At 39.0% G+C, this 27,663-nt stretch overlaps 1 protein-coding gene across 2 annotated transcripts; it reads left to right on the forward strand.

Moving 5' to 3' along the window:
* On the forward strand, nt 1–27,351 carry tp53i11b (tumor protein p53 inducible protein 11b). Of its 2 annotated transcripts, none has more exons than XM_088299427.1 (8): nt 1–156; nt 4,066–4,150; nt 15,773–15,912; nt 21,040–21,098; nt 21,238–21,286; nt 21,597–21,693; nt 24,530–24,631; nt 25,214–27,351. In XM_088299427.1, the coding sequence occupies exons 3-8, from the start codon at nt 15,784–15,786 to the stop codon at nt 25,345–25,347; spliced, it is 570 nt and encodes a 189-aa protein (XP_088155553.1). In that variant the 5' UTR covers nt 1–156; nt 4,066–4,150; nt 15,773–15,783; the 3' UTR covers nt 25,348–27,351. The 2 variants fall into 2 exon arrangements, with proteins under 2 accessions (XP_088155553.1, XP_088155554.1); XM_088299428.1 differs by lacking the exon at nt 1–156 and adding an exon at nt 260–392.
* The last annotated feature ends 312 nt before the right edge of the window (nt 27,352–27,663 follow it).

Raw genomic sequence — 27,663 nt, forward strand, 5'->3', positions numbered from 1 at the left:
GCTCGTGGCTTGCTTTAGTGGCTGAGGAGGTTGTGTTGACTGAAAGCTCCGAGAGGCGATGTTCCTCCTCACTGTCTGCGGGGCTCACTCGCTGCACTAAACGACTCTCGTTTTTTCTTCAATCAAACTCTCAAGCGCTTCTCCGTTCCTCAACCCGTAAGTTACTTTACTTACTTCTTCACGAAATACTCGTTTCCCGCAAACGCGACTTTCCAGTGATTTGAACCATATTTTTTTTTATGTGTGCGTCCGTGAACGTCTCATAGTGACTGTTAGCTAAAATACTGTCGGTCCACGAGAGTCCACTCCACGAGGATGTGAGATTGCTTCACTATTTTGTTTGTATTTTTGTTCCAGGGTTCAGTTGATCTGCCATTGAAGTTCATATCTGAGTGAGTGATAGATACATCGTAGGGCGAAGTTAAGTCTGGGTAGCCTGGATTAAATTCAATTAAATAACGGGGTAAAACATGTCAAACGCAAGTCATATTTACACAATGGCGATTTTTGAGTTAATCTTGGAAACTTGACCGTTAAGTTTTTTTTCGGGTAAACACAACCGTGACACCCCGCCCTGTTGATCTTGATTTGATTAAAGAATAACGTTGGCTAGTGCGGTATTGTTTTTAAATCATATTTACTAAGTTATTGAATTTGGTTTCTAGTTGTTGCCAGACCCTAAATGGGGGCGAAAAAAACACCACAATATTACCGTGTCATTGAAAGTAATATAGATCTCGAATATTCGAAACCTGGTTAAATACCGTTTATTGTTTTCTGTTTTCTTGGACGAATGTATTTGGATAGCAATGGAGGATTGGTTTGTTATGAGCTAGAGACATGAATGAAGCATTGTGAGAGGCCGTGCTGCGGTTCAGGTGTGTTATGACTTGTTCTAAGAGCCGTTAAGCAATGCTGAGGCACACTCACCAAACACCTTCATCACGCCTTGGGCCGCAATCTGGAAGCTCAGCTCTCGGTTTTGTTTTCTGAATGAGAGCAGATGCTTTGTGTGCAGTGAAATGACACACAACAAACCATCAACTCTTGATGGTGGCTTGGGTCAAACAGGCGCCAATCATAACATGCGGGAAATGGCAAAATACTCCTTTATGGTTGATGTGTTTTCCTCAAACATGCATAACCAATAAATTAAGTTCCACATCGTGCCACAATCACAGAGAGCGTGACATCGGTGTGCATCCGACCTAAAGTTGCCGTTAAAAAAATCTAATCATACTGTAACAAAACTTATTTTGTGTTATATCCAACTACTTGAATTAAATCAGGGGTCACCAACTCCGGTTCTCGAGGGCCTCCATGCTGCACGCTGTAGATGTCTGCCTTCTGCAACACACCTGATTCAAATGATCAGCTCATTAACAAGCTCTGCAGAAAACAGATAACAATTCTGATCTACAGCTATGTGGCAATTTGTTGGCGCAGTCACGTTTGAAACAGTGCAGTGAGAGGTGTATGCGGCTCCCACTAGGTCAATACTATCAATATCTGCAAACAGAAAGCTAGCGTTGTAGGAATTAAGAGCTCTATTACTGGCTTTTCTCTTAACCATGTAACTATTATGAGTTTTTCTTAAGTTTTCAGAGCTTGTACTATTTCATCTTGGTGTTTTATTGACATACGTCCACATTTATTTAATATTTTACAATGGAACAGAGATGCTATTACTCAAAAACTGGACATGATAGAGAGAGAAAGTTTAGGATTCCTCACCCGAAAATGAATTCAAAACAGCTGTCAGAACTAACTCAACAAAAATTGCGTTCCCGTTATTGTTGCCAATGGTCAAATGTGTGATATGGTATTGTGCCTTACAAAATCCACTCAACTGGCTTTGGCAAATGGGTCAGAGTGACCCGGTGAGGACTCCAGCCCCCACCCCTCTTTTTTTCCCTGTACTTGTAGCCTCAGGGTAGACTGACCATGGACTACCCTCATTTAGCTCTCCATCTTACTAATGGAACTCATACAAACCAACTGCACGCCATGCTGGATTTTTCATCTGACATGCTCAACCCACCTCAAACTCTTTCTCACAAACTGGATTTACACTGCACGTCTAAATACCCAATTCGTATTTGATCTATTTTCAAGTGTCCCATATCCAATATCATTTTGTCTTCTTCCTAATATTAGGGATTAAGTCTTTTTTTATTGCAGTAAAAACAAACTGAGCCAAGAATTGTTCACATTATATTTCGTAACAATTTCATTTCAGGGGTAGAATTGAATGATGTTGAACTAAGTATGTAGCCGAGAGCATGTTTGATTAGTTATTGTGGTAAAAACTAGTGGTTCACAGTTGAATTGTTTTATATTTTGTCTTCATTTCCCCAAAATTAATTTATTTATTATTTCTAGATTATAACCGATATAGATTTAAAACTAAAAAAAAAAAAAAGAGTGAATTAATTGAACTTTTTGGGGTCCCTTAGCGCCTACAGCAATTTGACTATTTTACGATGCAATGCCCTTTTTCAACTTTACAACAGAAGGAAAAAATATCTGAAAGAATTGACCATTTTTTTATCTTTATTTTGGGGGGGGTTGGTCTTTTTATTTTTATTAACTTTGTCTTATGTTGTACTGCGTTGATGTGTTTAAAAAAAAAAATAAAAATCACATATTTTTGCCAATTTTCAAAAGTTGACTAAAATGGCTGACTGATTAATTGGTCAGGCCATAGTTATTTATGAGCCTTTAATGACATGACTACTTTCATACATTTCTTGCAAATTTTCATCTACAAGTGTTTTTTTTAGCATGGGCACCCCAGGAGAGAGGCAGTGAGTCTCCACTAATATGTGAAGGATGAAGCACTCGCATATGTAGATGATGGGTGATGTGTCTGTGCATTTTTAGAGATAAGGCACTGAAGCATATAGCAGCACATCGTACAGCTTTAAGCGCTCCCTCAGGTCCTCTGAATATTCTTGCAACGGTAGCCAAAGCAGATGCTGACCCCTTTTTTTTTATTTCCTCAGTGACTAACAACTTAAATTAATAATATCAGCCATTACGACACGGCATGTTCCAGCTTTCGTAATTTTATGGTTATTGGTGTTTTAAAATGTATCCTAATGAAGGGCCAATCTAAATAGGGCAGTGAGTATTCATTCAGCCGATCAAAGGCAAGCTTCCAATGGGTGCAAAAAAAAATGTAAATGTTGTGCATACAAGGTCTGAAAAGCGCATGCAAATATAACAATATTTTCCAGACTATAAGACGCACCTGTATATAAGCCGCAACTACTCTTTTTGGGGAAAAAACAAACCGAAAAAAATATACAAGCCGCAATTTTCTACGTTGGAAAAATTTAGGTAGTAGAAAAATTCACAGAAAAGCCGCACCGCTGTATTAGCCACATGGTTCAAAATCTAGGAAAAAAGTGGCGGCTTATAGCCCGGAAAATGCGGTAATTGGATTCGGAAATATGTAAAATAAGCCTTTTAAAAATGCACTTTTGTGTAAAGTAGTGCAATATGCTATATTTAGAATCATGTTTATATGCTGCCTTGCTATATGTCCTTTTGGGAGTCTTTGTATGAACCAACATGGCTCAATTTCTTCATGGCATCTTGCCTCTTAATTCCCTGCCGACTGCAATGAAAATTTGTTAACTGTGGCTTTAATAATGACCCTTTGGCAGATGTGCTTGTTTATTTTCCGTGGACAAGATTAGCAAAGCTCACAGCATATGTTGCTTTCTATGACGCTGGCACTTTTATTGCAACTGTAGGCTGCCAAAGTCATTAATTCCAGCAGGAGGAAGAGGCGAAAGCAATTCCATTTTTGAGTGGTGACAAACCACCATGGACAATATTGTGTGTGTGTGTATATTTGGAAATTCATGTTCCTCCGCAGGCAGGTCCAGCTGTCTGCAAATCTCTTTTGACATTTATTGTATAATCCCTCCACTTCTTATTGTAATGTCGGTCAACTGGGGTTGTTGTTTTACGTTTATTATCTATTCATTTCTGTCTTGTGTTGTGATATTTTCCAGTTGAATATAATTTAAAACGTGTTGTCATCTTGATTGGCAGGTGAACAACCGTGGAGACCACGGGACATTTGTTACAACAAGATTACAACATCATCTTGCCACTTCCTATCCCATAACTCCAAACGGTAAGTCAGTGTAGTTGCTTCAAAGACTAACAGTCACTGGAAAGTACTTTGTTGTCAGTTTGTGTCGGTATACTCCCTTCCATTGCTTTGTCAGACCAAGTTTCCATGTTCAAATGTGTGTGTGGCTCGCTGTGTGTATGGGTGAGTGAGCGGTTTCACATTCCCCTTTTGCCATTTGGACGAGGTCATCAGCCACTTTCACTCCGAATCGCTTGCATTTCACATCTAACGTTTCAATTCACGACATAATGCGGTGCAATTTAATGCTGATATTTTAGAGATGCTATTTCTGATGCTGGCATTATTCAAATGAAATAAGTACAGAATCTAGAGACATTATTTAGTTGAGCATTTGAGGGCAGCACGGTGGCCGACTGGTTAGCACGATGACCGCACACTGCAGAGGTTGTGGGTTTGATTCCGGCTCGTGTGGAGTTTGCATGTTCTCCCCGTGCCTGAGTGGGTTTCCTCCGGGTACTCTGCTTTCCTCCCACATTCCAAAAACATGCATGGCAGGTTGATTGGACACTCTAAATTGCCCCTAGGTGTGTGTGTGAGCAAGGATTGTTGTTCATCTTTGTGTGCCCTGCGATTGGCTGGCAATCAGTTCAGGGTGTACCCCGCCTACTGCCTGAAGCACTCCCATGACCTTCGTGAGGAGAAGCGGCTCAAATAATGAATGGTTGAGCATTCGAGTCCAATTTTGGCCCAGCTATATTATACATGAAATTAAGTTCCTCAAATTTCAAATTCATTGAAAATATAGTTTCTGTTAAAGAGGCTCTGCATAGTGTTTAATTAACCAGAAGCATTAAAAATATTTGACTGATTATGAATTCTTTAATTTAGGGTAGTTGTGTTATAAATGCTTCACTTGTCGGCTAATACATTTGTGAATGCTCCACATGTGTGTGAGCATTTGGTTGCTGGCTTATTGCATCATTCATGATTCACTGAACTTTTTTGGGGCTCGAGCTTCACTGAAGTAATTCCTTCGTGATCAATATGAAAAGATATTGTCAAATAAACGGTTTATTTGTCTATTATGAATCATGGCTTTGAAATAATGAATGTCTTTTTCTTCATTCTGCCCTTTCAGTTAATTGTGATATGAAAGTGCAATTTCTTCTCCTTTGCTTTTAATAGCGAGTAAAACTAGGCTAAGTACAGGATGATTTTCAATGCAAGAGTTAGTTTAAACAAGATATTGGGTGTGTTTGCTGTGTGCTATGTGTTTGCAGTGCAAATTTTAGTCACATGACCATGTACTGATGCAACCAAAGCCATTCTTGTTGGTTTTATTTGCAATGTCAATTTCTGTCAATTGAAATTTGCATTCAGTCTTTTTTTTTTTTTTTTAAACATTTTTTTTATTATTAAGCAAGTAGCTTTGGAAAATAAATCCCACTTTTTAAAGGAGGAAGGACATATAAAATGCAAATACATGCAAATATATTCTAACATGATAGGTTGGTGCTTTATATGGATAGACACACACACACACCCACACACCATTTACACAATTCTCTTGTCACATTTTGGTAACAGTTGCGTATTACGTGTACGAAGGAGCTGACGCTTTCATTGGAGTGTGCTTGTTTGTGATTGGATGCTCTCGTGTTTTACTTTATACAATTTGTGACGAATTTTGAGGAGATGGTGATGAGGGTTGGGTGTTACAACCATCGAAGGCCCTGTCCGGGATTTTGAGGGGCTTTTCTCTCTGTATGACGTGCGTGCACTCACAGCCGACAACGGGGCACTCTAAAGTGACCACACCAGACTGAAGCCCAAGTCCACGTGATGACCAGTTAATTCAGATTCAGTTTCCCCACTCCTTCCTATACAGGCCATTTTTTTTTGCTAAAAAATTTGAATTAATTTCCCTTTCTACTCAATAAAAAAAAATAATGAATTCCACTTATCAATATTGACTCGCATTTTTGCCTCTATTTCTAATTTATCATTAAGTTCCAACAAAATAAAACGACTTACATCAGAAGGAAAAAAGAACATTCCCGAAGTGTCATAGCCCATCTTTTAACCGATTTAACACCATTTCAATTTCGAGAGAATTAATCTCAAAAGGAAAATTAGTTAAAAGTTTCAGCAGTAATAATGAATGCTATGATAGACAACATCTTTTTCCAACAACAATAACACAGGCAGGATTAATATTAAGAAGCTCAGACGAAGTAATGACTTTAAATTCAACACAAGCATCCTGACAATCATGTGGAGTTATTAAATATTCAAACACAGCTTTTCCTTTTGATGATATCGATGTCAAGCTATCATTCGGGCCGCCACATTGTCAACATCCACTATATAGTCATTTTTGTTTGAGATATGGCAGTTAAAATCTCCCAACACATAAATCATATCTGCATTTGAAATCAACCGCAAAGGCTCGTGTATTAAACAAATTGCCAAAGATGAAAACAAACTAATAATAATTGCTAGTTTTAGCAAAGTTTTGTAAACGTAAAATGCAGTGTCAGTTTTCTTTCTTTTTTTTAAAGAATTTTTATTTTATTTCGTTAACGGAATTTTTTTTAATTGATTTTAGTCTTAGCTATTTTATTAAAATAGCCTTGTTGACTAAGCACCGATTGAATCCACACCCATGAATGAGAACTGAAATGTTGCAAAACAGAGAGAGATTTTATCTTACAAAACCAATTGCCTCACGAGGTGTCTTTTTAACACTACTTTTCATTGCCGTTAGACATTCAAAGTTTGACGATTCAGACCGCATGTTGGAATTGCTCGATCGATCACAGTGTATACTGTATATATGATTTTGTTATTGTTATACAATAGCGTGCGCTCACTTCACTGGATATTGACCTCGGGCATCTGAAACGTCTCGAGCATGCAGTACCGTACGCAAACCTCAAGAAAAATTATTTGGCAAGTTAACAAATAGAAACCGAAAAATAAAATAATGATAATAATAATAAATAAATAAGTAAATGGATAAATAAATACAAAATCTGATACTAATACATGAGACTGAGCCATATTCCATTGAAGTTCAGTTTCTCCCGAAATAGTTCAAAATCTCAAAATGGCTCGAGCTAAAGAAATAAATTAAACTAATTGCTCCAGGAGACAAATGCAACCTTTCCCATGATTATAGCTCAAGCTCCTCATGCATGAACATCAGACGAAGTGTGTTGGCAAAGATTTGCTGTCGGCCAAGGATGGCTTCCCTCATTTGTTGCTGTGTAAACTCTGCCGAGCCCTCATGGCACTTTGGGGACTTGGTAAAAACCTGATTAGCAAGCTGTGTGGCTGCACTCACATAGACCAAGTAGCAGCTTTGGCATATTTGGAGATGTGTGAATTATACAGAGCATGGCGAAAATATAAAAGGCGAATGAGCCACTTAGATGGGGCTCTCGAATATGGACACATTTAAGATGTATCATATTTCATATGAATACTAGACTCTGCACCTTCATAACTCAGTCAAACCAAAAAGAAATCAAATTAGCTCTGGCTTCTTCACTGATTGAACCTTTTCAGTACATTGATCTTTTTCAAATGGGTCTGGAGGGGCGTCTAAGAAAAGATTGACTCCTAATGTCCATATCAAAGCTGTCTTTTAATACTCACGGAGATTCAACACTATTTAAAGCAGGCGTGGGCAAACTAAGGCCCGGGGCCACATGCGGCCTGTTAAATGTTTTAATCCGGCCCGCCGAACTTGAAAAAAATTAAATAAATAAACCTTGTTAATGTTTTATTTTCTAAATACTGTGGTTTTTTCAAAGACATATATATTGTTGAAATGCTTTGTTCACTTTAATTTAAAATTGAATGTATTTTTTTTTTTTTTCTCCGATGAGGTGAGGTTACCAAAACACTCCATCCATCAGCTCCTCAGTCAAATTTTAGAACCCTTTGTGGCCCACCAATCAAAATGTTGGCCCACCCCTAATTTAAAAGGACACTTGAACTGAATTGCTGTGGATTGTTCACCACAACCCAGGGTGCATATACAAAATAAAATCTGAAAACTGAAAAATTTGACTAGAATTAAACTTAGTCTTTAAGTTCATCCGTGAGGTCGATGGGTCGGGAAACAAATGAAAAACAATAACGTCTGGTGCTTTTTTTTTTTTTTTTAATTGAGAACCACATAATTTATTTTTAATTCGCACACCTAAATTTAACACACACATTCAAACAACCAATGTTTGAATTAATCTTGTGTTGTTTGATATCGCAGTGAGTGGACATTTGAAGAGTGAGAGTTGGATAAACAGCTTTAGTCCCGAAGAAACCGATGCATCTTGACAAACCTAATTTAGTTGTTTGTGTGTGCTTCTCGTGATTGGTTGCTGGCCATTTTCTGCTTCCAGGATGAGGACATTTCAAAGACAATTTGCTAAGTCCTCTAGACCAGAATTAATTGAATTCTCTTGTCAGGCACCTGATGATTTGGCACAAGTATGAAAAACGATCTTTCCCCCTTACTACCCCCAGAAGGCTTCATCCATTTATGCAGCCTTTCAAGATCAATGTTTGGTTTTTGAGGATTTCATAATATGCAAATGTTCCTGCGATTGTTTTTTTTTTTTTTTTCTGTCGCGGAAGAGAATAGCAACCACCTGATGTGTGTCTGTGTGATGTCAATTCTCTTTTTTTTGTTGTCAGTGAACATAATAGGGCCTGACCAATATTGATTTTCTTTTAAATATATATTTTTAGGCTGATTCCGACATTTGGTGGAATAAAATTCTGATAACCAAATTAATCAATCAATTAATCTAAAAAATAATGAATAAAATAATGTCTTTTTTTTCACTATGAATTACTATTGCTGATTTTAAAAGAGCTGATATTAGCTGCTGATTTAAATCACCCCTAAAACATATTACCTTTTATGCACTCATAACTGCAGTGTTTGCGTATCCTCAAGTGAGTGGCTCCAAATGTTGCTGATTTGTCAAATCTTCCTGGTGGGTCATTCGAATTTGCAAATACAAACATTTGCAAGCTAGTGTGCACTTTATATCCATTTTTTGATTATTCTTATAATACAGCCTCGGATTGCTGTAAAAAAAAAATTAACATTTGCTGAAGTAAACTATGAAAATGGATTACCAATTGGATTTTTTTTTTTTTTTACTTTTGTCAAGCCATGAAGTCCATGTACAGGCATTACTTGTGACGCAGCATGAGCCCTGAAATTAGTTCTGCTTGTCATCTAGGGAGGCTGCTTAGCAACAAGGTAGCGCACACAGCAAGCAAGACGACCCACTGTGTGCAACTTGGATAGTTTTGGTCCAGCTACAGTAGAACTCAAATACTGCCTGTCAAAGTCCAAGAGTCTTCTCTTGATTGACTTTACTCTCTCGTGCGCGTGACTCGATCAGTAAGAGAAGTCATTGCTGTTCGGAGGCTAAAGGACGTGGGCAGCAGAACAATGGTCTCATTTGCTTTATCGCTTACTCAAGGATATGAACAGAAAGGAAATTTCCCTTCCGTAATATTTTTCTTTCAATCTCTTGACAAAAAATGTCAGACAGAAGAGGTAAACACACAAAAGCTGATTCTCTCATCCATTTTATTAGAATGAAACAATGTATTATTCGACTTATTAACTTCTTCTGCATAATATTCCGCTCGGAAAAAGTCTAATCAATTAATTGATAGGCAAATTTAATCAAATTCCTATTTCTCTTGTGTATTTTGTCATTAAAAGTATAAAAAAAATCATGGCACAATCATGCCACATCAGTACTGATAAATATCTTTTGGCTATCATCTAAAAGCACATTGGCAAAAAATATAATGATTTTTTGCCAGCTTTGTTGCTGTGTAAACAACTCAGGACCTGACTGTTTTACTTTCCAGTGTTAGCTGGATCCCCTGCTGTGCTGTAGTAATATGTGGTTTTATTTTCTTGCTCGGATGAGATCTTTCATCTCCTGTCTGTCGGCACTGCTTTGCTACCCATTTTTACCGTTTCAAGCATGTGAGGAAACCTCCACCACCATCACTGACAGCTCCTAATGAATCCACGCCTTTGAACACACCATCCCCCGACGCTGTGACCCACGTATGCACCATGTAACGGATTAGAAAACAAATCTCAGTCAGCGTTGTCATGACACGAGAGGAAACCAAACTTTTCAAAGCCGTGTTTATCAAAACTCTCTGAAAGTGAGTATAACACTGCGAGGCGACAGCTGGAAAGAATATTGTCTCCGTTTACACAATTCAGTCTACTGGAAATCATTCTGTGGTGGCACCGCTCTTGATAATTTTTACTTTTTTTTTTTTTTTTTTTTTGGAATAGGGTTGAACTCCAGTCTGAAGCGCTATGAAAGCATCACAATGTCCCAATTCGAATTTTCCCTTTTGTGCAGTCTCCTACTGCCGCCCTTACATAGAACAGTGTTTTTTTTTTTTCTTTCTTTTTTTTTTTTTTGCTCTTCTTTCTTCAATGAATGCAAATCATTTAGCTTGTAAAACTGAAGTTGCTGTCCATTTTCCAGCTTTTGAGTTGATCGTTGTCTGTGACATGTACCTGTGTTACTGCTGGTACAAAATGATGTAAAACAAAAAAGAATCATTGTTATTTCGAATGACTTTTGTAATATTGAGAACTCAAGTTACCACTCTGGGAATGGTCATAATTATAATGGACAAGGTTTGACAAAGGCGCCAATTCTCTTTTCGTTATTATTAACTGATGGGTTCATTCTATTTTGACTGCTCTCATCAGTTTTCTTTTTTTTTTTTTTTTTTTTCATCTCACCGCAATTATACATTGATGGTAAACGGGGGATTAGTTCATTGTACAGAACTGCACTCATAGATCCATTCTGTTTTATAGATCCCAATTCTCAATGACATTTAGAGTCTGACGTCAGTCTCGTGTTTTTGGCTTCAGGAGGATTCAGAAGTGCTTGCCGCAACAAAGAGCAGAGTGGTCTGAATGTAATCTTAACCGTCACCTCAGTGTTAAATTCCAGCTGTGATGATTGAGCAATTGATGCCCCTCTGCGACAGCTTCTTATTTTAACTGCACTTGCAGCTTTACGCCACTATGGAGGCGCTATATCGTCAGCAGTTGACCGGAAAGACCTGAAGCTATTACCGAAGAAGAAATAGATAGAATAACGTTAGTTTTTTTCCGCTTGTTGGGGCTATCGGCGACCGGACATTCCCTGGCAGATGGTACAAACAAGTTCAAACACCTAAAAAGACTCAACTAATATAGTTATGAAAACTAAAATACTTTTCAACACAGAGTTAAGATAAAATAGATAACTATTAATAATTGAAAGTGTTGGCAACGAATTTCCACAGCTGGGCACTTGACCAATTATTTATTCAATTATTCAATCAATTATTGCATCGATTATTCAATCAAATAATCTGAAATGTTTTTACGTTGCATTAAAGTGAATTACAAAACCATTTTTCCTGGACTACTACTTTTAACCAATTAAATTACCTGTTTAGTTAATATTGTTATTGACGAAAAAAATCACCTGAGGAATTGATATCATTAAAAATGGGTTCAGTTGTTGTTTTCCAAAGTAATGTCTTTTTTTGACGAAACAATTGGAATTAAACTTGTTCCAAACGATTACTAAATTTAGAAAAACGTCGATTAATAATCGATTAATTGTGACACCTCTAGTAACCATATTGTTACACCATACATGCCACGTTTATTTTGAAGGCCTGTTGCTGTCGAGGCACGCTTCATTATTACTTAGTCAAATTGACTCATGCAGTTTAAACTGTGTATAATTTCATGCAAGTGTGGTCATCATCCTGGAAGGAAGCCTCCTCCTTTTGTTCCCTTCTCAAGCTTTCTTCCTTTTGTCCTTTTTTGCCTTCCTTAATTGTACTTGAGCTCTGAATTGTGGGGTTTATGATGCTGAAATTGATATGGATGCTTTGTTAGATTATATTGTTATTGGTATTATACTTTTTTGGCACCGGAATCAGAGTCTTTGGTTTTAAATATCTGCCGATATCCATTCATTCTGAAATTAATATACAAATATACATACACCCTGTATATAAGTTATGTTATTATTCTTGTGTGTGTAAATATAATTAGTCTGATGCTTTGTTGTGCTGTTTTTCAGATTTATGATTTAGTTACTTGGAAGCCATTTTGTGATTAAGGGCTATGAAAATAACATTAAAAATGCAATATGATGCCTGAGTGCTGCCAAGCACACCGGCAGGATTGTTTTGAATACAAGCTTGTATTGTGGAATACGCTTTGTTCTCTTTTTTTTTATTTATTATTTATTTATTTTTAAATATTATTCCCATTGAAGATTGTGCATGTAAGCCTGAACACTCCCTCGAGCTAGTCAGTCCGACTTTTTCCTTTCCCTTTTAGAGCACAGCATCCTCAAACTAAGTCATACACATTTTCACTAACTTGACACACATTAGTTGCACTGACATTGCGGACTTCATGTATGTTTTTCATCACGCATGCCTCAGAACCAAATGTTTTCAAACAAGCATTCACCTCTTTCAGGGACTAAACAGGCCTTTCTTCGTCATTGTGTTGTCACCGTGCCGACTGCACATTGTTTAATCTATATACAGAGGCAGAACTAATGTTAGGATATACTTTCACAGTGACTTGACTGACAGTTTACTGATGCTGCTGCTGTTGCGATCCGCAGGGACTGATTCTTCCTTTCATTATCTTAGCTACACCACTATGAAGCTATGAATCCAATCATCATCAGCAGTAGTTGTTACACATGGCTCCACTCGGCATATATCATGTCACCGAAAAATGAATAAGTGTTGGAGTTCTGTTCAAAAGAAATGTTTTGTGTGCGTTATAGTCTTATCAGTTGGTACACCCCAGGAGGTGAGAAGCTTGTGGGGATGCTTGGTTATCTGTTGTGTCTTATTTTGGGAAATAGGAGATAAAGCAAGCGTGTCTACACTCTAATTTTGAGTCACACTTTATTTTTTTTATATCACATCTAATTTTGCCTGCAAGACTTTCCGTGGTGAGTTCACACATTTCCATCAGTTCTTACTATGTTTAGCCATTTTGTTTTCATTTCACCAACACATGCTCTGACAGAAAATCCAGCCAAGGAATGGAGACGGCGATGCCTCTTGTACATATATTGGACTAATTGCGTATGTTACTCTCTGCATGTATATTTGCAGACCGTGTATATGTATGTATCTACCGTGTAAGATGTTTGTTTGGACCTCATAACCTTTCAATCACTGAGACTCACAGCAATTCATACCTTCAGTATCATAAATATATTTATATAGTATTAGTTGATAAACCCAGTTTGTTCCTTTCTTTTCCATTTTTCCAATCCAACAGTGCAATTTAATTTGCAAACTCTGGATCCCTTTTGACATCTAGGGTATGTGCGACTCTATTTCCAACATTTTATTTTATTTTATTTTATTTTTTTAACCTGTTTCTGAAGAAAGCAGAGTTGTTCTCTAATTCTGGTTTGCTCCCACCTCCTCATTCATTATGAATACATGGACGGACCAGTTGACTGAATATTAATCAAATCATTTGAGTATATCTTGACGTTGGCCGTATTCTATGGGGAATAATGCCAGTGGAGTCATCAGTGGCACTCAGCAGAGACCTCCTCATCAAAGCTACGGTAGTTGTAATCATGACAGGTGTTTTCTACGATGAGAAGTTGATTGGGCCATGGGCAGTTGCTAGGCAACTGCATCAGCGCTACATTGGCAAGTCAAGAGGCAGTGTTCGTGAGATTTATGGAAGATGGGGAGGGGGGCGGGATTTGAGGGGGACAATGCAGGAGTATTTGAACATATGGAAAAAGTGTGAGTTTAGCACTCAGTCAGACTTTTAACGGGGTAATGGCCATGAATCAGTTCCAGCTTGCTCTAGTCGTATATTTTGCCAACATTTGGAACAGCCTGGCTCATGCTGCGCCACATAGCCAAGTAAATGGGTCTTGACGCTATAAAGACTTCAGTGTTTGCTCCTAATGGGGAAGTTTTCCAATTTTACTTTACTATTTTCCTCTATGGACTCTTTTGTTTTGTGTTGTCTTTATGCCCTGATAAGAGAAGACATTTTATCATTACTACATTGAATTACAGCAAAGTAGGTTATTTTCAAAGGCAAAAAATTTTGATTAAAAAATGCAAAGATGGAAAATATATTCTTGTGACGTATACTGGCAACAATTACAGGGCGCGTAATCTCACCCACTCAGTTGGCAGAAGCTCCAGCTCACATGACAGGATAAGTGGCTCTTTTGGCTCGTATGATTTCGTCATTCAGATAGCTTTCCGACATGCAACTCCACTCTCATTGATCTTTGAATTTGTATGTCAGGAAGAAGGAATCCACTGTTGTTAAAATTTCAATGTGTAGCGACAGCACTCTGAGCACTCAAACAAAAGGAGATTCCTCATTGTCCGTGTTCTGACCACACCCACATGATACCACATTAGTTTTTTTAATTATTTTTTTTTTTGGGGGGGGGGGGGGGGGGGGAGAGAGAGAGAGAGAGAGAGAGAGAGAGAGAGAGAGAGAGAGAGAGAGAGAGAGAGAGAGAGAGAGAGAGAGAGAGAGAGAGAGAGAGAGAGAGAGAGAGAGAGAGAGAGAGAGAGAGAGAGAGAGATCACATGGCTTTGCTGCATGTTTTTTTTTTTTGGGAGAGCCTCACTAATGATTGTAATAATCAATTGGCTTTCTGTAATTTGCCCGTGACAGTTACAATTCTCATGCATTTACGAAGCAACAATTAATGCACACGATGTATTTGAATCCTCTGGGCCTGATTTAGCCAATGTTTGCATAGGATGTACAAAAATGGATGGAAGCTTGAATTGGATTGCGTCTGTCAAATGGCCAAAATTGCCACGTAGTTCATTTAGCTCATTTTGTCAGTTATGTATGCAGTTATGTATGCAAGTTAATTTATGCTAATTTTAGCATCTAGCTGGATTTAGCGTCATCATGTTAAGGCTTCCCCATAAAAGTAACTACGGTAATACTAACAGTCACTCACAGCCTGTACTTTCTCCTGGCCTAACTTTCCCTTGCATCAACTGAGTTAAGATGATATCAGTGTTAAACTCAAGGCATCTGGCCCGCGACCTCATTTTATGTGGCCTGCGAAAGGCAAATCATGTGCGTCAACTTCCTGTTTCTAGCACATTTTCTTCACTTTTAACCACATTGAGATATGAGATATTGCCGTTTATTCGTTACCATTCCTCCACTTTTAAATTAAATTGAAAAATTGATGAACTAGCAATTACTTACTGGCTTCTATTTAAAAACTGGCTTTCCATCAATTTGTTGTGTGTATGTGATAACGCAAAGTGATCATACATTCTTATGGGTTCACAGTCATAACGGCCCTGTGAGGGAAACTTTAACTACGATGTGGCCTGTACACAAAAATTACTTTGACACCCCGCTCTTGACCAATGTTAAGTAATTGTATAATTCCACTTGGGGATTTTTCACATTGTATAGGAATTTGCCGCAATTGAGCAGCATTTGAAAAATAAAATAAAAATACCCCCCCCCCCAAAAAAAAGTTAGTTTTTTGCGTTTTTCAAGCTGGTCTTCTCTTTTCTTCCCAGGCGTGTGGATCATGGCTTCAAAACCCCACCCTCCTCTGATGAAGAAGCACAGTCAGACCGACTTGATAAGCCGCTTGAAAAGCCGGAAAATTCTCGGAGTTGGAGGCGAAGATGACGATGGGGAAGTTCACCGATCAAAGGTCAGATTAAATTCCCGTCTTGTGGATTCAGCAAAATGTGAAGCACGTGATTCATCGTTATCTAAATTATTTTTAGAGCCATGCATATAGCTCAGTCTTCGTAACCCCTTTCAAAGCCACACCAATCAACTAATTGGCTCATTACTTGTACCAGTCTCCTCTTTTCTGCATTTGCTGTTTATGCTTGTCAATCGAAATCCCACATTGCCCGCGAGCCCCCCATAGCACTCATGAGTTATGCTTATCTCCTCACGAAGACAGAGGACTTGGATGCTGTGCATTCCAATAAGCCTTGTGCATAGAGACAGTAATGCGAACATTCATTTGCAAAACACGGTGACCAAGTTGGCAAAGAAAGATTGATTCGAAACTTAGATCATTTTTCGATCATGATTTTTTCTGGATTTTGACTGATTTAGGCCTTCATAATATTGTGCTCTAAAGATATAAAAATATTGGAGCTCTGATGAAAAAGGCGAAGACGTGTAAATACGTCTTTGGGAGGCGGGGACTACAACTTTCAAAACGTTCATAATGTAAGGTGATGAGGGGGGAAGGGGAGAGTGGGAACGGGAAGTTAGTTCCATGCCGATGCTTTCTCTAGAGAGGAAACAACTGCATCTCTGAATTCATGTGGCTTTGTAAACAAAGGAGGGAAGTGCTTCTCTCGTGCCGCACTGAGTCGCTCTTCCTGCTGTGATAGGAATACTATTTCTATTACCAATACTCAAGTTAGATTGAAGCATTCTATTTATGCTTTGCTGTAAGACACGCTGAGTTTCACTGCCAGCTTCTTAACACAATGCTCGCACTTTCAATGCTCTGGCAGCATGAGACAAGGCCTTCACAAACACCCACCACTTCATAAAGTGTCAAAATCCTGAGCAGCCTCGTATAGATTCTCTTTCACCTGGACATTTTTCATTCTCTGTTTACTTCCCGATTCGGATCGGTCGTGATGAATGGTGAAAAAACAGGACAGAGCAGCTGTGATTAAGCCTCTCTCCTCAAATGCCACTGTCGTTCTTCATTTCCTGTTCCTCGCTTTGGCGCAGTTCCCCCTCAAGTCAATCCTTTGCCACTCAGCTCGCTTTGGGTATTTTTCAAGGCACAAATATTCATGTGTTTCTGTCAAAGAGCACAAAGTTATGCCATCGCAGCTGGCACAGATGAATTCATCATGTATGATTTATGTAGAGGTTTGCAATATAACGATATAATTTATATTGTGGCACAGTATAAAAACGCGTTGCGCACTATATAATCATAATCGTTGTTTTGATGTCTGTGGATCATTGGGTCAGCTCTGTTGCAACAAGAGCTGGGCACTTGACCCTTTTTTTGCCCTCCGGCCGCGATCTGGGTAGCCTACCAGCCTCGACCTTAGGCTTTATTCATAAAGATTATCGACCTCACAGCGAATATGCTCGCATTACAAGGTGTCTTTGAAATTCATAAAAATATTGTATGTTGCTTATCTGATTGGGGCGCGGGGGATGAGCGGTAAATTCTCTGAAAGCCCATTTTGTTTCTCTTTTTTCTTTTGATCAGTCAGATCTCTTCTGTTCGGGGTTGGGTGGAGCAAAAAAAGAAAAAAAACTGTAATTGATAGCAATTTTCTTGTAAGCACTCTTAGCTTGCTACTTCTCACGTTCCAGTGTGTGTGTGGTTTTTTTATTTATTTATTTTTTATTTATTTATTTAGTTTTTTTCAAATGACACTGATGCTCTGACTAAAACACAAGACCAGTGTGGAGTGAAAAGAAACCACAGCTTTTGGAGATTCAAGGCTTCGGGCAAAGCAATTCAACTTCACCGCCAATTGATTTAATTTCCAGTAGGTTTATTTTTTAGTGCAGCAAAATAGGTCTGACATATTGTGATTGACAACAAAGCTAACATTAGTGCATTAATGTGATTGTGGTAATTGCGACAGTTCTAAATTTTAATCTCCGGACCAATCCACTTTTGTACCGGCCAAGCTTCACAAGACAGTCCTTCCGAGAAATGACAATCGGACAAGCAGCTGTTGAATGGTCTGTCAACGGGGAGGCGGAGGTGACAAGCTCATGGCGTCTCTTTCCTGGAAACGCTTGTCGAGTGTCCCGCTGTCTGCTTGGAGAAAGTGGGTATGTGTTTATTTAGAAAAAAAATTGAAAGAGCGAAGCGAAGGATTGTGTCTTCATCGGACATGCGTACGGGCAAGCACATGGAGGTGGAAAGATTTCAGAGCGGCGGTGACCGCTCATAGCACTTCTTTCCCGGATATGATCGATGGGTGTCTTGCTGTCTGCTCGAGAATGTGAGTCTGTTGAGTCTGTATGGGTGGCATCTCCTCAATCTTTTATATATATTAGATGAGTGTTTTCTTAAATTAGGAGGATGGGTGAATGGAGTAAAAAACAATTATCATTTTAACATGGCTAAAAGATAAAAAAAAAAAAAAAATTGATTTTGCTTGATATGGCTCCTTAAGGCTTGAGAGTCTTTTCATGCACTGAATCTGTGTAGTCTTTTCTTTTCACAATGTTGACCAGTTTTCCTGATCTGTTGACTTGTCAAATTTGTTTATACTGACTGCCTTTGTTCGCAGAAAACCCTACAAGGCCTTTTTTTTTCTGCCCTCATTTGACATGTTGACAAATATTAACAACATCCCCCTTACATGCTGATCGTGATCACTTCATTGGGGCAACAAGTTAAAAAATGGATCTATTCATCCATTTTCTTGAAACACTTAAGTTTTAAGTTCTTGGGACCTGAAGCCTATCCTTGTTGATGGAGTGTAAAAAGTGAAACGTACTCAACAGCCCACACACTACATTCCCAGTCAATCACTTAGAGACGGACAACCATTCACGCTCACATGCGCAGTCATTGAGTGGGAGCTGGAGCTGTGCTGCCTGGACCGACGTCAGGCAAATGAATCACCGCGCTATTCATTTCAGGGCTCTACACAAACTTTTCATCTGTTCGCACTGTCTGGGGCCACCAACTTTCTCACTTGGTTGCACCAGCACATGATTTGGTCGTTTTGCTGGACACCCTTGGCGTATGGTTGTTTCGTAGGAAAGAAAGCTTGAAATTCCGTATTTTACCGTGAATGGGAAGTTTGCAATAAGGAATGGTTGACAAAACATGTCATGTCTTTTATAGAATTTTAGATGTCAAACAAATTAATGATTGGGCTTGCATGTTTGCTGTGTCTTGGTTTTGTTTTGTTTTTTTCATAAATGCTGTTATTAACCCCTGCATAACTTTCAGTTCAACTAAGAGATGGCCATTTGTTTTGGTGGGAACTCCAAACACACATGCACTGGGATGACCACAGTTAAACATCCTACCTGGCGACATAAGCCATTAATTCTGACTGCTTAACGCTTTGCATTTATCAATTATTTATCAATTATTATTCAATTAATATTATGGATTTGCTAATGCGTATATAAAATTCTAAATATAAGATTACTATTATTGCTTTTTATTGTACTTTTCATTATCATTGTGTACGGAAACAAAATAATCCAGCACTCTTGTCTGAAGATGTATTGTTGGTGTCTCCATGTATCAGAGATGATATTGAGGGGAGGCGGAGACGATTTTGTCACCTGTGTTAGGTCCGCCTGGACTTAACACACATCAACGCCCCTTGACAATACATGCGCCAGAGCAACAAACAACAATAGACACCTGCTTTGAGTACAACAAACACATTAGCTATTTTTTTATTTATTTTTTATTTTTTTTTGCTTTCGTGATGTCGCCATTTAGGTTATAAATGTACATGCGTGCAGCTCGTTTATTGATGGGGAAGCATGGACCAAAGTATATGCGTGGAACGAATTCCGTCATCTTGAAATTGATTGGAACAGCGTGCAAGTCCACAGTCAAGACTGAAAAAGAGGGTGATTTTTAACCACAATATGCAATACTGTGTCTGTATTGGTGGGAGTTAAAAAAAAAAAACACTTGCATCAACACAACGAGATGAAAGTCATACTCAGTCATACAAGTCTTTTTGAGAAAACTGCCACCGTTAATGCAGCTGCAATTTAGAATTGGATGAAGCAGAACGTAGGCTGTAAATCAACTATGCGTACTTACATGGGCTCAACAACTTTATACAAATAAAACTGCATTCTGCTTTTACGCACAGTTTGTTTTAAATTGGGTGAGAGTTAAAACAAGCCCCACCCCAAAAAAAAACAAAAAAACACACGCACACACGAACACTTGGCTCCAGATTGAATCACTAATTGTGCAGGAAGCATTTATTTTATGGTTGCATTTTTTTTCCGTCTAAATATTTTTAAATCCCCCCCCACACACACATTTTTTAATTGAAAATAAAAAAAAATCCCAATGCATTTCAGTGGACATAAATTGTTTGTATTTTCACTATTGGTGTGCCAGCCCAGTCCCGATCCTCCGTGATTAGTGAGTGTCCACTTTACATAATGATGTTGGTACTGTTAAAGCAAATTAAGACAGCGATTGGTTGTTAAACATGTTATTTATTTGCGCCAGATGGTACAGATTTCATAATCCAGTGATGTAAAACATGCTTCAGATTTGACTTGGCAATTTCCAGTGAGCATTACATTTAATGGAATACTGCCTTGTTTGTGACTCCAAAGGCATAATCTGTCATATTTTCCTCCCTGCAAGAAGCTCCCAGTTTTCAAACTATAAATTAAGCACTATTTGGTAACAAGCGTTGCCTAGATTAAGTTAATTTGCAGCAACCAATTTGCCTCCTGGGATTCACTTGGCTGGTGCTTACTCATCCGGAATTCGCAAGATGACGATGTTATGACACATCGCTTCTTAATCTTCAGGCTCTCATTAAGGAGCTGAAGACATTTACAGTCGCTAATTAACACCATAATAGCACTTTCTGTCACTTAGCGTGACTCTCATTTTGTTTGATTTTTTTTGTAAAAGTGTTTATCAACGGCAGTTTTCGAAAAAGCCATGAGCTACACCTCCAAGGATGGCGCACCCTTCGTCGTTATTTGCTTCTCAATTAATAACTCGCATTTGGATATCATGCTATCAAAGTTTCACGAATACTGGAATTTCTAATTGCCCTAACTCATTTATTCCCTCCTCTGTGTTGATTTACAGATCAGTCAGATGCTGGGAAATGAGATGAAGTTTGCAGTTCGGGAGCCAATCGGCTTGAGGTGAGATTTCAGCTCTTCGGTTACTCAGCAGCAACTGTGTTAACACAGTGCACACGTCATCGCTCCCAGTAAAGTTCAAAATGTGTTAATGAAAATAGGGGCGATTTAAAAACTGTTTGTTTATGTGTCCTCCATTAAGGATGTGGTTGCTAATCTCAGCTGTGGGTTTCACTGTGATGGCTGCAATGGTAAGTGCTGCGGAAAATGAACCAATCTGCATGCTGAGAAAATTGAGTCCATCAGTCTTTGTCATGGGCAACTATGAATGAATCGTCAGTTTTTCCAGTGGTGAGTGCATGAGGTGTCTTGAGAAACAGTTCAGCCTTTGTCGGCTTTATTGCTTGCCTGTTCAGTATCGCCAGTGTTCTTGGCTTCGAGCTCACAAACAGGCACAGTGGCTGCATTTTGAAAGTTCTGTTTCATTTGACATTTGGCGGGGGTGGGGGCAATTTTGCTGTGTTTTAATAATGACATTTGTGTCGTCGTTTTCCGACACAGGCCTTGGTGTTTCCCAACCATCTATATGAGGTTGTTTTTGAGGAGGAACTATCGACAACCAGCCTCTCAGTTCGCCTTTACGGAGGAGCACTACTCAGTGAGTCCGAAGATACAAAAAATGCAATAAATTCTCACAGCTTTCCCGCTCAGTGACCTACAGCTGGACTTATAAATGGAGACGGGATGTTTTAATGCTTATTCCTTGACATGTTCTCAACACTGCACTGGATTTCTTGTGCAGTGGAGTCATAATGGCTCCATCCAAGCATTCATAATGTTGGCTGAAAAAACATCCCTAAGGGGTAATAGTCGAGCTTTTCTATTTTTTTTCCCCTCTAATTTGATTCATTGTGTGTTGGATTTATTATAGGGGCATGAAAGGGTTCCTGGAATTGTTCAAGAACAGCCTCTGCATCCTTATACATCATTTCTTCTGCAGGATGATTTCTGCGCTGTTGGTTAACGAATATTCCCAGATTGGTTTGTGAACCCAACAATGAAATTTATGGCAAGATAAAAGTTAAACGTTTAAAAAAAAAAATCCACTTTCTTTGGAAATATTCTATGTTCTAACATGACTGCAACTATTTGTTTTCATGGCTATGTTTAGCTGCTGTGGCTTTTAATCAGGTGGACTTTTTAGTCTGGAAAGCGGTATTATCTTATTACCAATGTTGGCAAAGTTACTTCCATAATCTAATATTTGACATATTACTTATTACTTGGCCTGCGATTGGCTGGCATCCAGTTCAGATTGTACCCCGCCTACTTCCTGTAGACAGCTGGGATAGGCTCCAGCACGCCCGCGACCCTCATGAGGAGAAGCTGCTCAGATAATGATTGAGTTTATTCGATGCCACAATGACGGTTAATTCAAAGAAAAAAATGCAAAGCGTGATGCACGGAGGTAATAAAACAGACAACTGAGATGTAGGCCAAGTCAGTTTGTGAAATCAAGCATAGTGGGTGAATCAAGGCAATATGTATCTTTTTTTTTTTATTATTTGTCTTTGTCCCTGGACTCGTGTACAAAACCATGTGAAGGTTTGAACTCCATCACGTACAAATTGACAGTCTGCAATCCTGCTTATACTTTAAATTGGATGTTGTTGTTTTTTTTGTCTCAGTTGAATTGAAACTTTGCAATCAATAGAGGACAAGCGATGTTGTGGTGTAATTATAGCTTTTCTGCTTTGCCGCTTCCATCCAGCCATTCATTATCCAAACCACTTATCCTCACATGGGTTGCGTGCGTGCTGGATGGAGCCGATCCCAGCTGTCTTCGGGCAGTAGGTGGTACACCCTGAACTGGTTGCCAGACAATATCAGGGCACACAAACAACCCTCCACGCTCTCAATGATGCCAAGGGACAATTTAGAGTGATCAATGCTTTGCCGATTTTCTTTGACAAAAAAATCTATTGGCAATGGATTTGAACGTTTGTGTGTAAAAATTGTAGTTTGAGTAAAAAGGCTTTCAGGTGAGTCAGTCACTTTGTGATTACAGGGTTAGTGCTGGCTTAGTGACAGTTCGACCCATAGAAAATGGACTAAACAGGCGTTGTGATGGGAGGAAAAAAAATCACAGGAACACTTGAGAAATAAGTCTCATAAAGACTTGTGGAGACAAAGAATTGGGACCGCAGAATTTATTGATGTTTTATATAATAGGGCTTGTTTAACCACCTTCAAAGTATAGATTATGAATTGAATTCAGAGATTTATTTATCAATATATTTTATGTCATCCCTCCCTGAACTGTGTGAGGAGGATGGGGAAAAAGAAAAAAAAGAAATCGGACTTGACAGCCAGCGTGTGGTTCAGGGCTTTGGGCTGGCGTGGCCGCTTTAGAACGCCTCATTGCCAGCTGTGAGTGTACACACATCACGGAGAGGTGGCAGAGTGGAGAAGGGTGTGTGGACAGGGACTTCACTCTGGTGAGTCCGCTTTTGAGTGCCTCGTTGTCACCGAGTGGGAAAGCCCTGTCCTGTGACGGCTGGGTGGAAGAGGCCTTAAGTGGTTATACTGCTCAAATGTATAGTTACTATAGGCAGTAGAAAGCCGCTAGACATAGACATGACATAACTTCCATTTTCAGGTCATAGAAGTGGTATTTGACAATTGAGCGGTGCTTGGTTGATTCATCATTATGTATTTTTGGGGTTATTCTTAATTGTGTTTATTTTCACTGAACATTTGAACTTAACTCAATATGAAAAAATTCTAAATATTGACAATTAGGATTTATATTTCAGTTGTTGATTGAATTTAATTACTTCACATTTTTCAGATTTCATTCGAATCTCCGTAGCGCACTGTAGCAGATGTCACATTTGAATCAAGCAATAAAAATAACCTATATGGTAGTGAACCTGCGACCGAGTACAAAGGGCAGATAAAACATGGCATTGGAGAAGCAGAAGATATGACTGAGCCAGCTTACATGGGAAATAAGAGTCTTTTTTTTTTCTTCTTTGTTGAATGTCAACTGGCCATTGGGGATTATCACACAGGAAGGTGGGAGGGGTGAATTCTTCCTCGATAAGAAGCTGCAAAGGGGTTGAAGGATTGAAGGACGGGGGTCTTGTCAGCCAAAACAGCCACTATCTGGCAGCGAGAGGATGCGGTCCATCAGCGCTCCCACCTTCAAGCCCCCCCAACCTGCTCGTTCCCATAGCATGTCTGTCTGTATGCAGGATGGAAGTGGCATGCAGCGAAATGAACTGGAAGAATGACAGGGAAGCACATAAAATGGAGCACCAGCTTTTATCAAAATCAATAAGTCAACGTGTTTAACTGAATCAATACACCAATTATACGGTCGTGTGTTCACAATGTCACAGTCAACGCTAATGTCTTATTAACTGCTAGTAATTGTGTAGGAATATTTTGTTTTGTTGATTCTAATGCCCCTGGTCCAATCATCTGTGCAGGCTTGGCCCTCATCATGTGGAATGGCCTCTACACAGCAGAGAAGATCATCATCCAGTGGACTTTGCTGAGTGAAGCTTGCTACTTTGCAGTGCAGTTTCTTGGTATTCGCTCTACGTTCCCGCGCAACATTCTCTTGACCATTTCAAAAGATCAGCGGATCTATTAAGTCACAAGTTTTGATCTAAGACCCGCGGTATTCATTTTCATGTGAAGACACTGCCCTCTAGTGGTCAATATGTAAAGTTACAGCCTACTTTTTTGGAACCACAACTATTTCTTTCCTGTATTTTCTCACTCACTTAAGGCTATACTGCATATCGATGAGTTTCAGACATTTCATGAGGACCATATCATAATTTTATTCCCAAGGTTTTCATGATGTCCTGACGCTGTACCTTAAAGCTACTAAAACAAGTTATACTGTCCAAGATGTGCTTGAATGGAATGGGAGCTCAGAACAGTCAAATGCTTCTGCAGTCCTCTAGATAAACTCAGTCAATATGTAGATTTTTTTTTCCCTCACTGTTGATCAATGAAATTTAGCAAAGTGCACATCGCTTTCGACGGAATTGTTAATGCTTGAAACAATCGGAGCCTGCCAGATAGGACATGATGTTTGTTTGCAGATCCTTAACAACTGTGCCTTTGTCTATTAATAATTATGCGATGCTTTGTGGTTTCAGTGACATCTATCACTTTGATGGAGCTCGGCATGCTGCCCAACGCCGCCATACTGCTGCTTCTCAGCAGAGTCCTATTTCTGGTGGTCACCATGGCTTACTACTACCACCTGGGCCGCAAGCCAAAGAAGATCTGAGCTGATGTGCATGCCGCGGGGATACAAGGAGTGCACGGCTGAGCTCAGATCTCATAACAAATGGTGGCAAGGTTTGCATTGTTATTTGAAATGGAACTTAGTTGGAGCGATATATGTTTCCAATCGGATGCAGATACGGCACCTAGCTTAGTTTTACCCCCAAATAATCAACAAATGAGCACAGAAGACATTTCTCCTTCATATATGTGTGAGGTCAAAATCTCATGACACAGATTCCTCCTGAGTGCTGTTCCTAAAAATTCTCTCTATATATTATATATAAAAAAAAGACGCATTGTATTCTTGTCACCTTGTTTATGATCAGCTGTTTAGTAGACAGAGCAACCTCTCACGTTGCTAAGGTACCTTGAGAAATTTACAGTTTACTGTTATTCCATAAAAAGCAACATCTTGGCACTGCCTCCTAACTGCACTCAAGGACCAAGAGTTTGCGCTAGAGTGTGTTGTTCTGTTTATTCAAAGTGTGTGTTTGCTGAAGCGCTCAGTCAAATTCAAATGTACGCCTAAAGAGCCAAGTCTTCTCTGTTGACTTTCATAATTAGCACAGTCGTGAACTGAACCGGGCTCACATTGTATTCGAGACGGTGTTCAACGAGGGGATTCGTTTATTTGGCGGGGTTTTATTTACTCAGTGCTACCAAAGTGAAGAGTAAATGTGTTCAGTGTGTTCACCAGTAATAATCTCTTTCAACATGCAAGGCAGGATAAGCATGGAATATTTGGCCGTTAGTGTTCAACTGTCATCACAAGCAGTTTTTTTTGTTTTTTTTCAAGCAAACAAAACTGCTTTGGGTTCTCATGACTAGTGTAGCACAATTTTTTTTTATACAACGCCATATCTGTAGTTTTGCCTTAAAGCTATTTAAAACTGTCACCGACACTGCGTCTCTACCCTTATTGGGTGTACAGTATATGTAAATAAAAGTACATGTGGCGATGTGAAGCAGACAGGAACTTGTTCAGTATTAGGAAAAGCTAAGGTTTCTCTCCAGTGTCATTTTGTACCTATTTAAGCAACTCGTGTCACTAAATGTCATGCATGTAATAATTCCGCGGCACAGAAATATGAGATAGAGTAGCAACCAATGAACCAAATGGATAAATGTGTTCACCTTGGTGGGTGTGAACGTCTAAAAAACACATTTTGATTTGTGCTTTGTAACGGGTACTTGCCAATTGTGCTGAGTCCAGTTCTACCTCCCAGTTATTTGCCATCATTCCAGTTCAGTTCAGGTTTTAATTTCTGAGCTTGCGCTTTTCCACACCTTAAGCTCTGTCAAGGGGACGTTTGAAAATTCAACAAAGCTTGAATCGGTTAATATAGGCAGGGCGTCCTTCAAAGGTGGTCCCTCGGTTCCGCCCCAGATGGGAGTAGTCCTGAGGTCTGAGTGATTGCGGGTTTGCAGTTGCATGTTCGGTATTGAGCACACATGTGCTTGTGACTTGGGTGAGTCTTAACTCCAGATAGGGGATACATGGGTGAGGTCTGCTTCACTCCGTTTAAGTTGTAATTATCTCTTAGCAATGTTTAATTAGATACAATTCTCCCTAGCAACAGTATGCTGAAGCTTGCTAGTCTGTCCTTACTAGCATGCTAATTGAGGGGTTGGTGAAAAAAAAAAAATGTCATTCCATTTCCGCCAATACTAAAGGCCTCAAATCATCAGACTGGAAATGTTCAAAGGTCTGCGGTGTGCATTATTTTAGGGCAGATGGGATTTTTTTTTTTTTTTTTTTCCAGAAATAGGCTAATTTATAGGCTGTTCTATCCTTATAATATTAGTCACTTGAGTGGAAGATGACCACATTGTTTATGTTTGATACAGTTCCGACATACAGCACATTGTTCGGCTCTGAATTGCATCCCGGGTCAAGCGGTTTCAACTTGTAGCATTGTTTTCTGATGTGTATATACTGTTTTGTGAATCTTGTACCTCAGATTGAATTGTTGGTTTGAAATAAAGTACCTTTGTTTATTTTGAAGGCTTCCAAATTTATGTTTATTGCTTGTATTTTGTTGTGCACCAAAATGGAACTTGCTCAGATTTTAACAGCTTCATTTTTCTTTTAAGTCAGCTCCCATATTTGATGAGGAAAAACCTTTTGCAAGTTTGTGATCATGGTTTGTATGGGGGAAAAAAAACTGAATGTTAGACAAATTGAAATGACAATGCATTTTTCATCTCGTTATTGAAAAATAGTTTCCTATGAAGTATGAAAAGGTCATGGAAATATTACGTGAATAATGTTTAGAATGAGTAAGACAACAAAAATAAATAAATAATTGGGCTATGG

The sequence above is a fragment of the Idiotropiscis lumnitzeri genome, chromosome 6 (assembly GCF_059441095.1).
Source record: "Idiotropiscis lumnitzeri isolate Australia: NSW breed Sydney's pygmy pipehorse chromosome 6, RoL_Ilum_1.0, whole genome shotgun sequence".
Classification (NCBI taxonomy): domain Eukaryota; kingdom Metazoa; phylum Chordata; class Actinopteri; order Syngnathiformes; family Syngnathidae; genus Idiotropiscis; species Idiotropiscis lumnitzeri.

What these genes read in the sequence shown, in the direction of transcription:
- tp53i11b (XM_088299427.1), top strand. Translation starts at nt 15,784, where the DNA reads ATGGCTTCAAAACCCCACCCTCCTCTGATGAAGAAGCACAGTCAGACC. An exon ending in GGGAAGTTCACCGATCAAAG is followed by an intron (nt 15,913 to 21,039) that starts GTCAGATTAAAT and finishes GTTGATTTACAG; the next exon opens with ATCAGTCAGATGCTGGGAAA. An exon ending in CGGGAGCCAATCGGCTTGAG is followed by an intron (nt 21,099 to 21,237) that starts GTGAGATTTCAG and finishes TCCTCCATTAAG; the next exon opens with GATGTGGTTGCTAATCTCAG.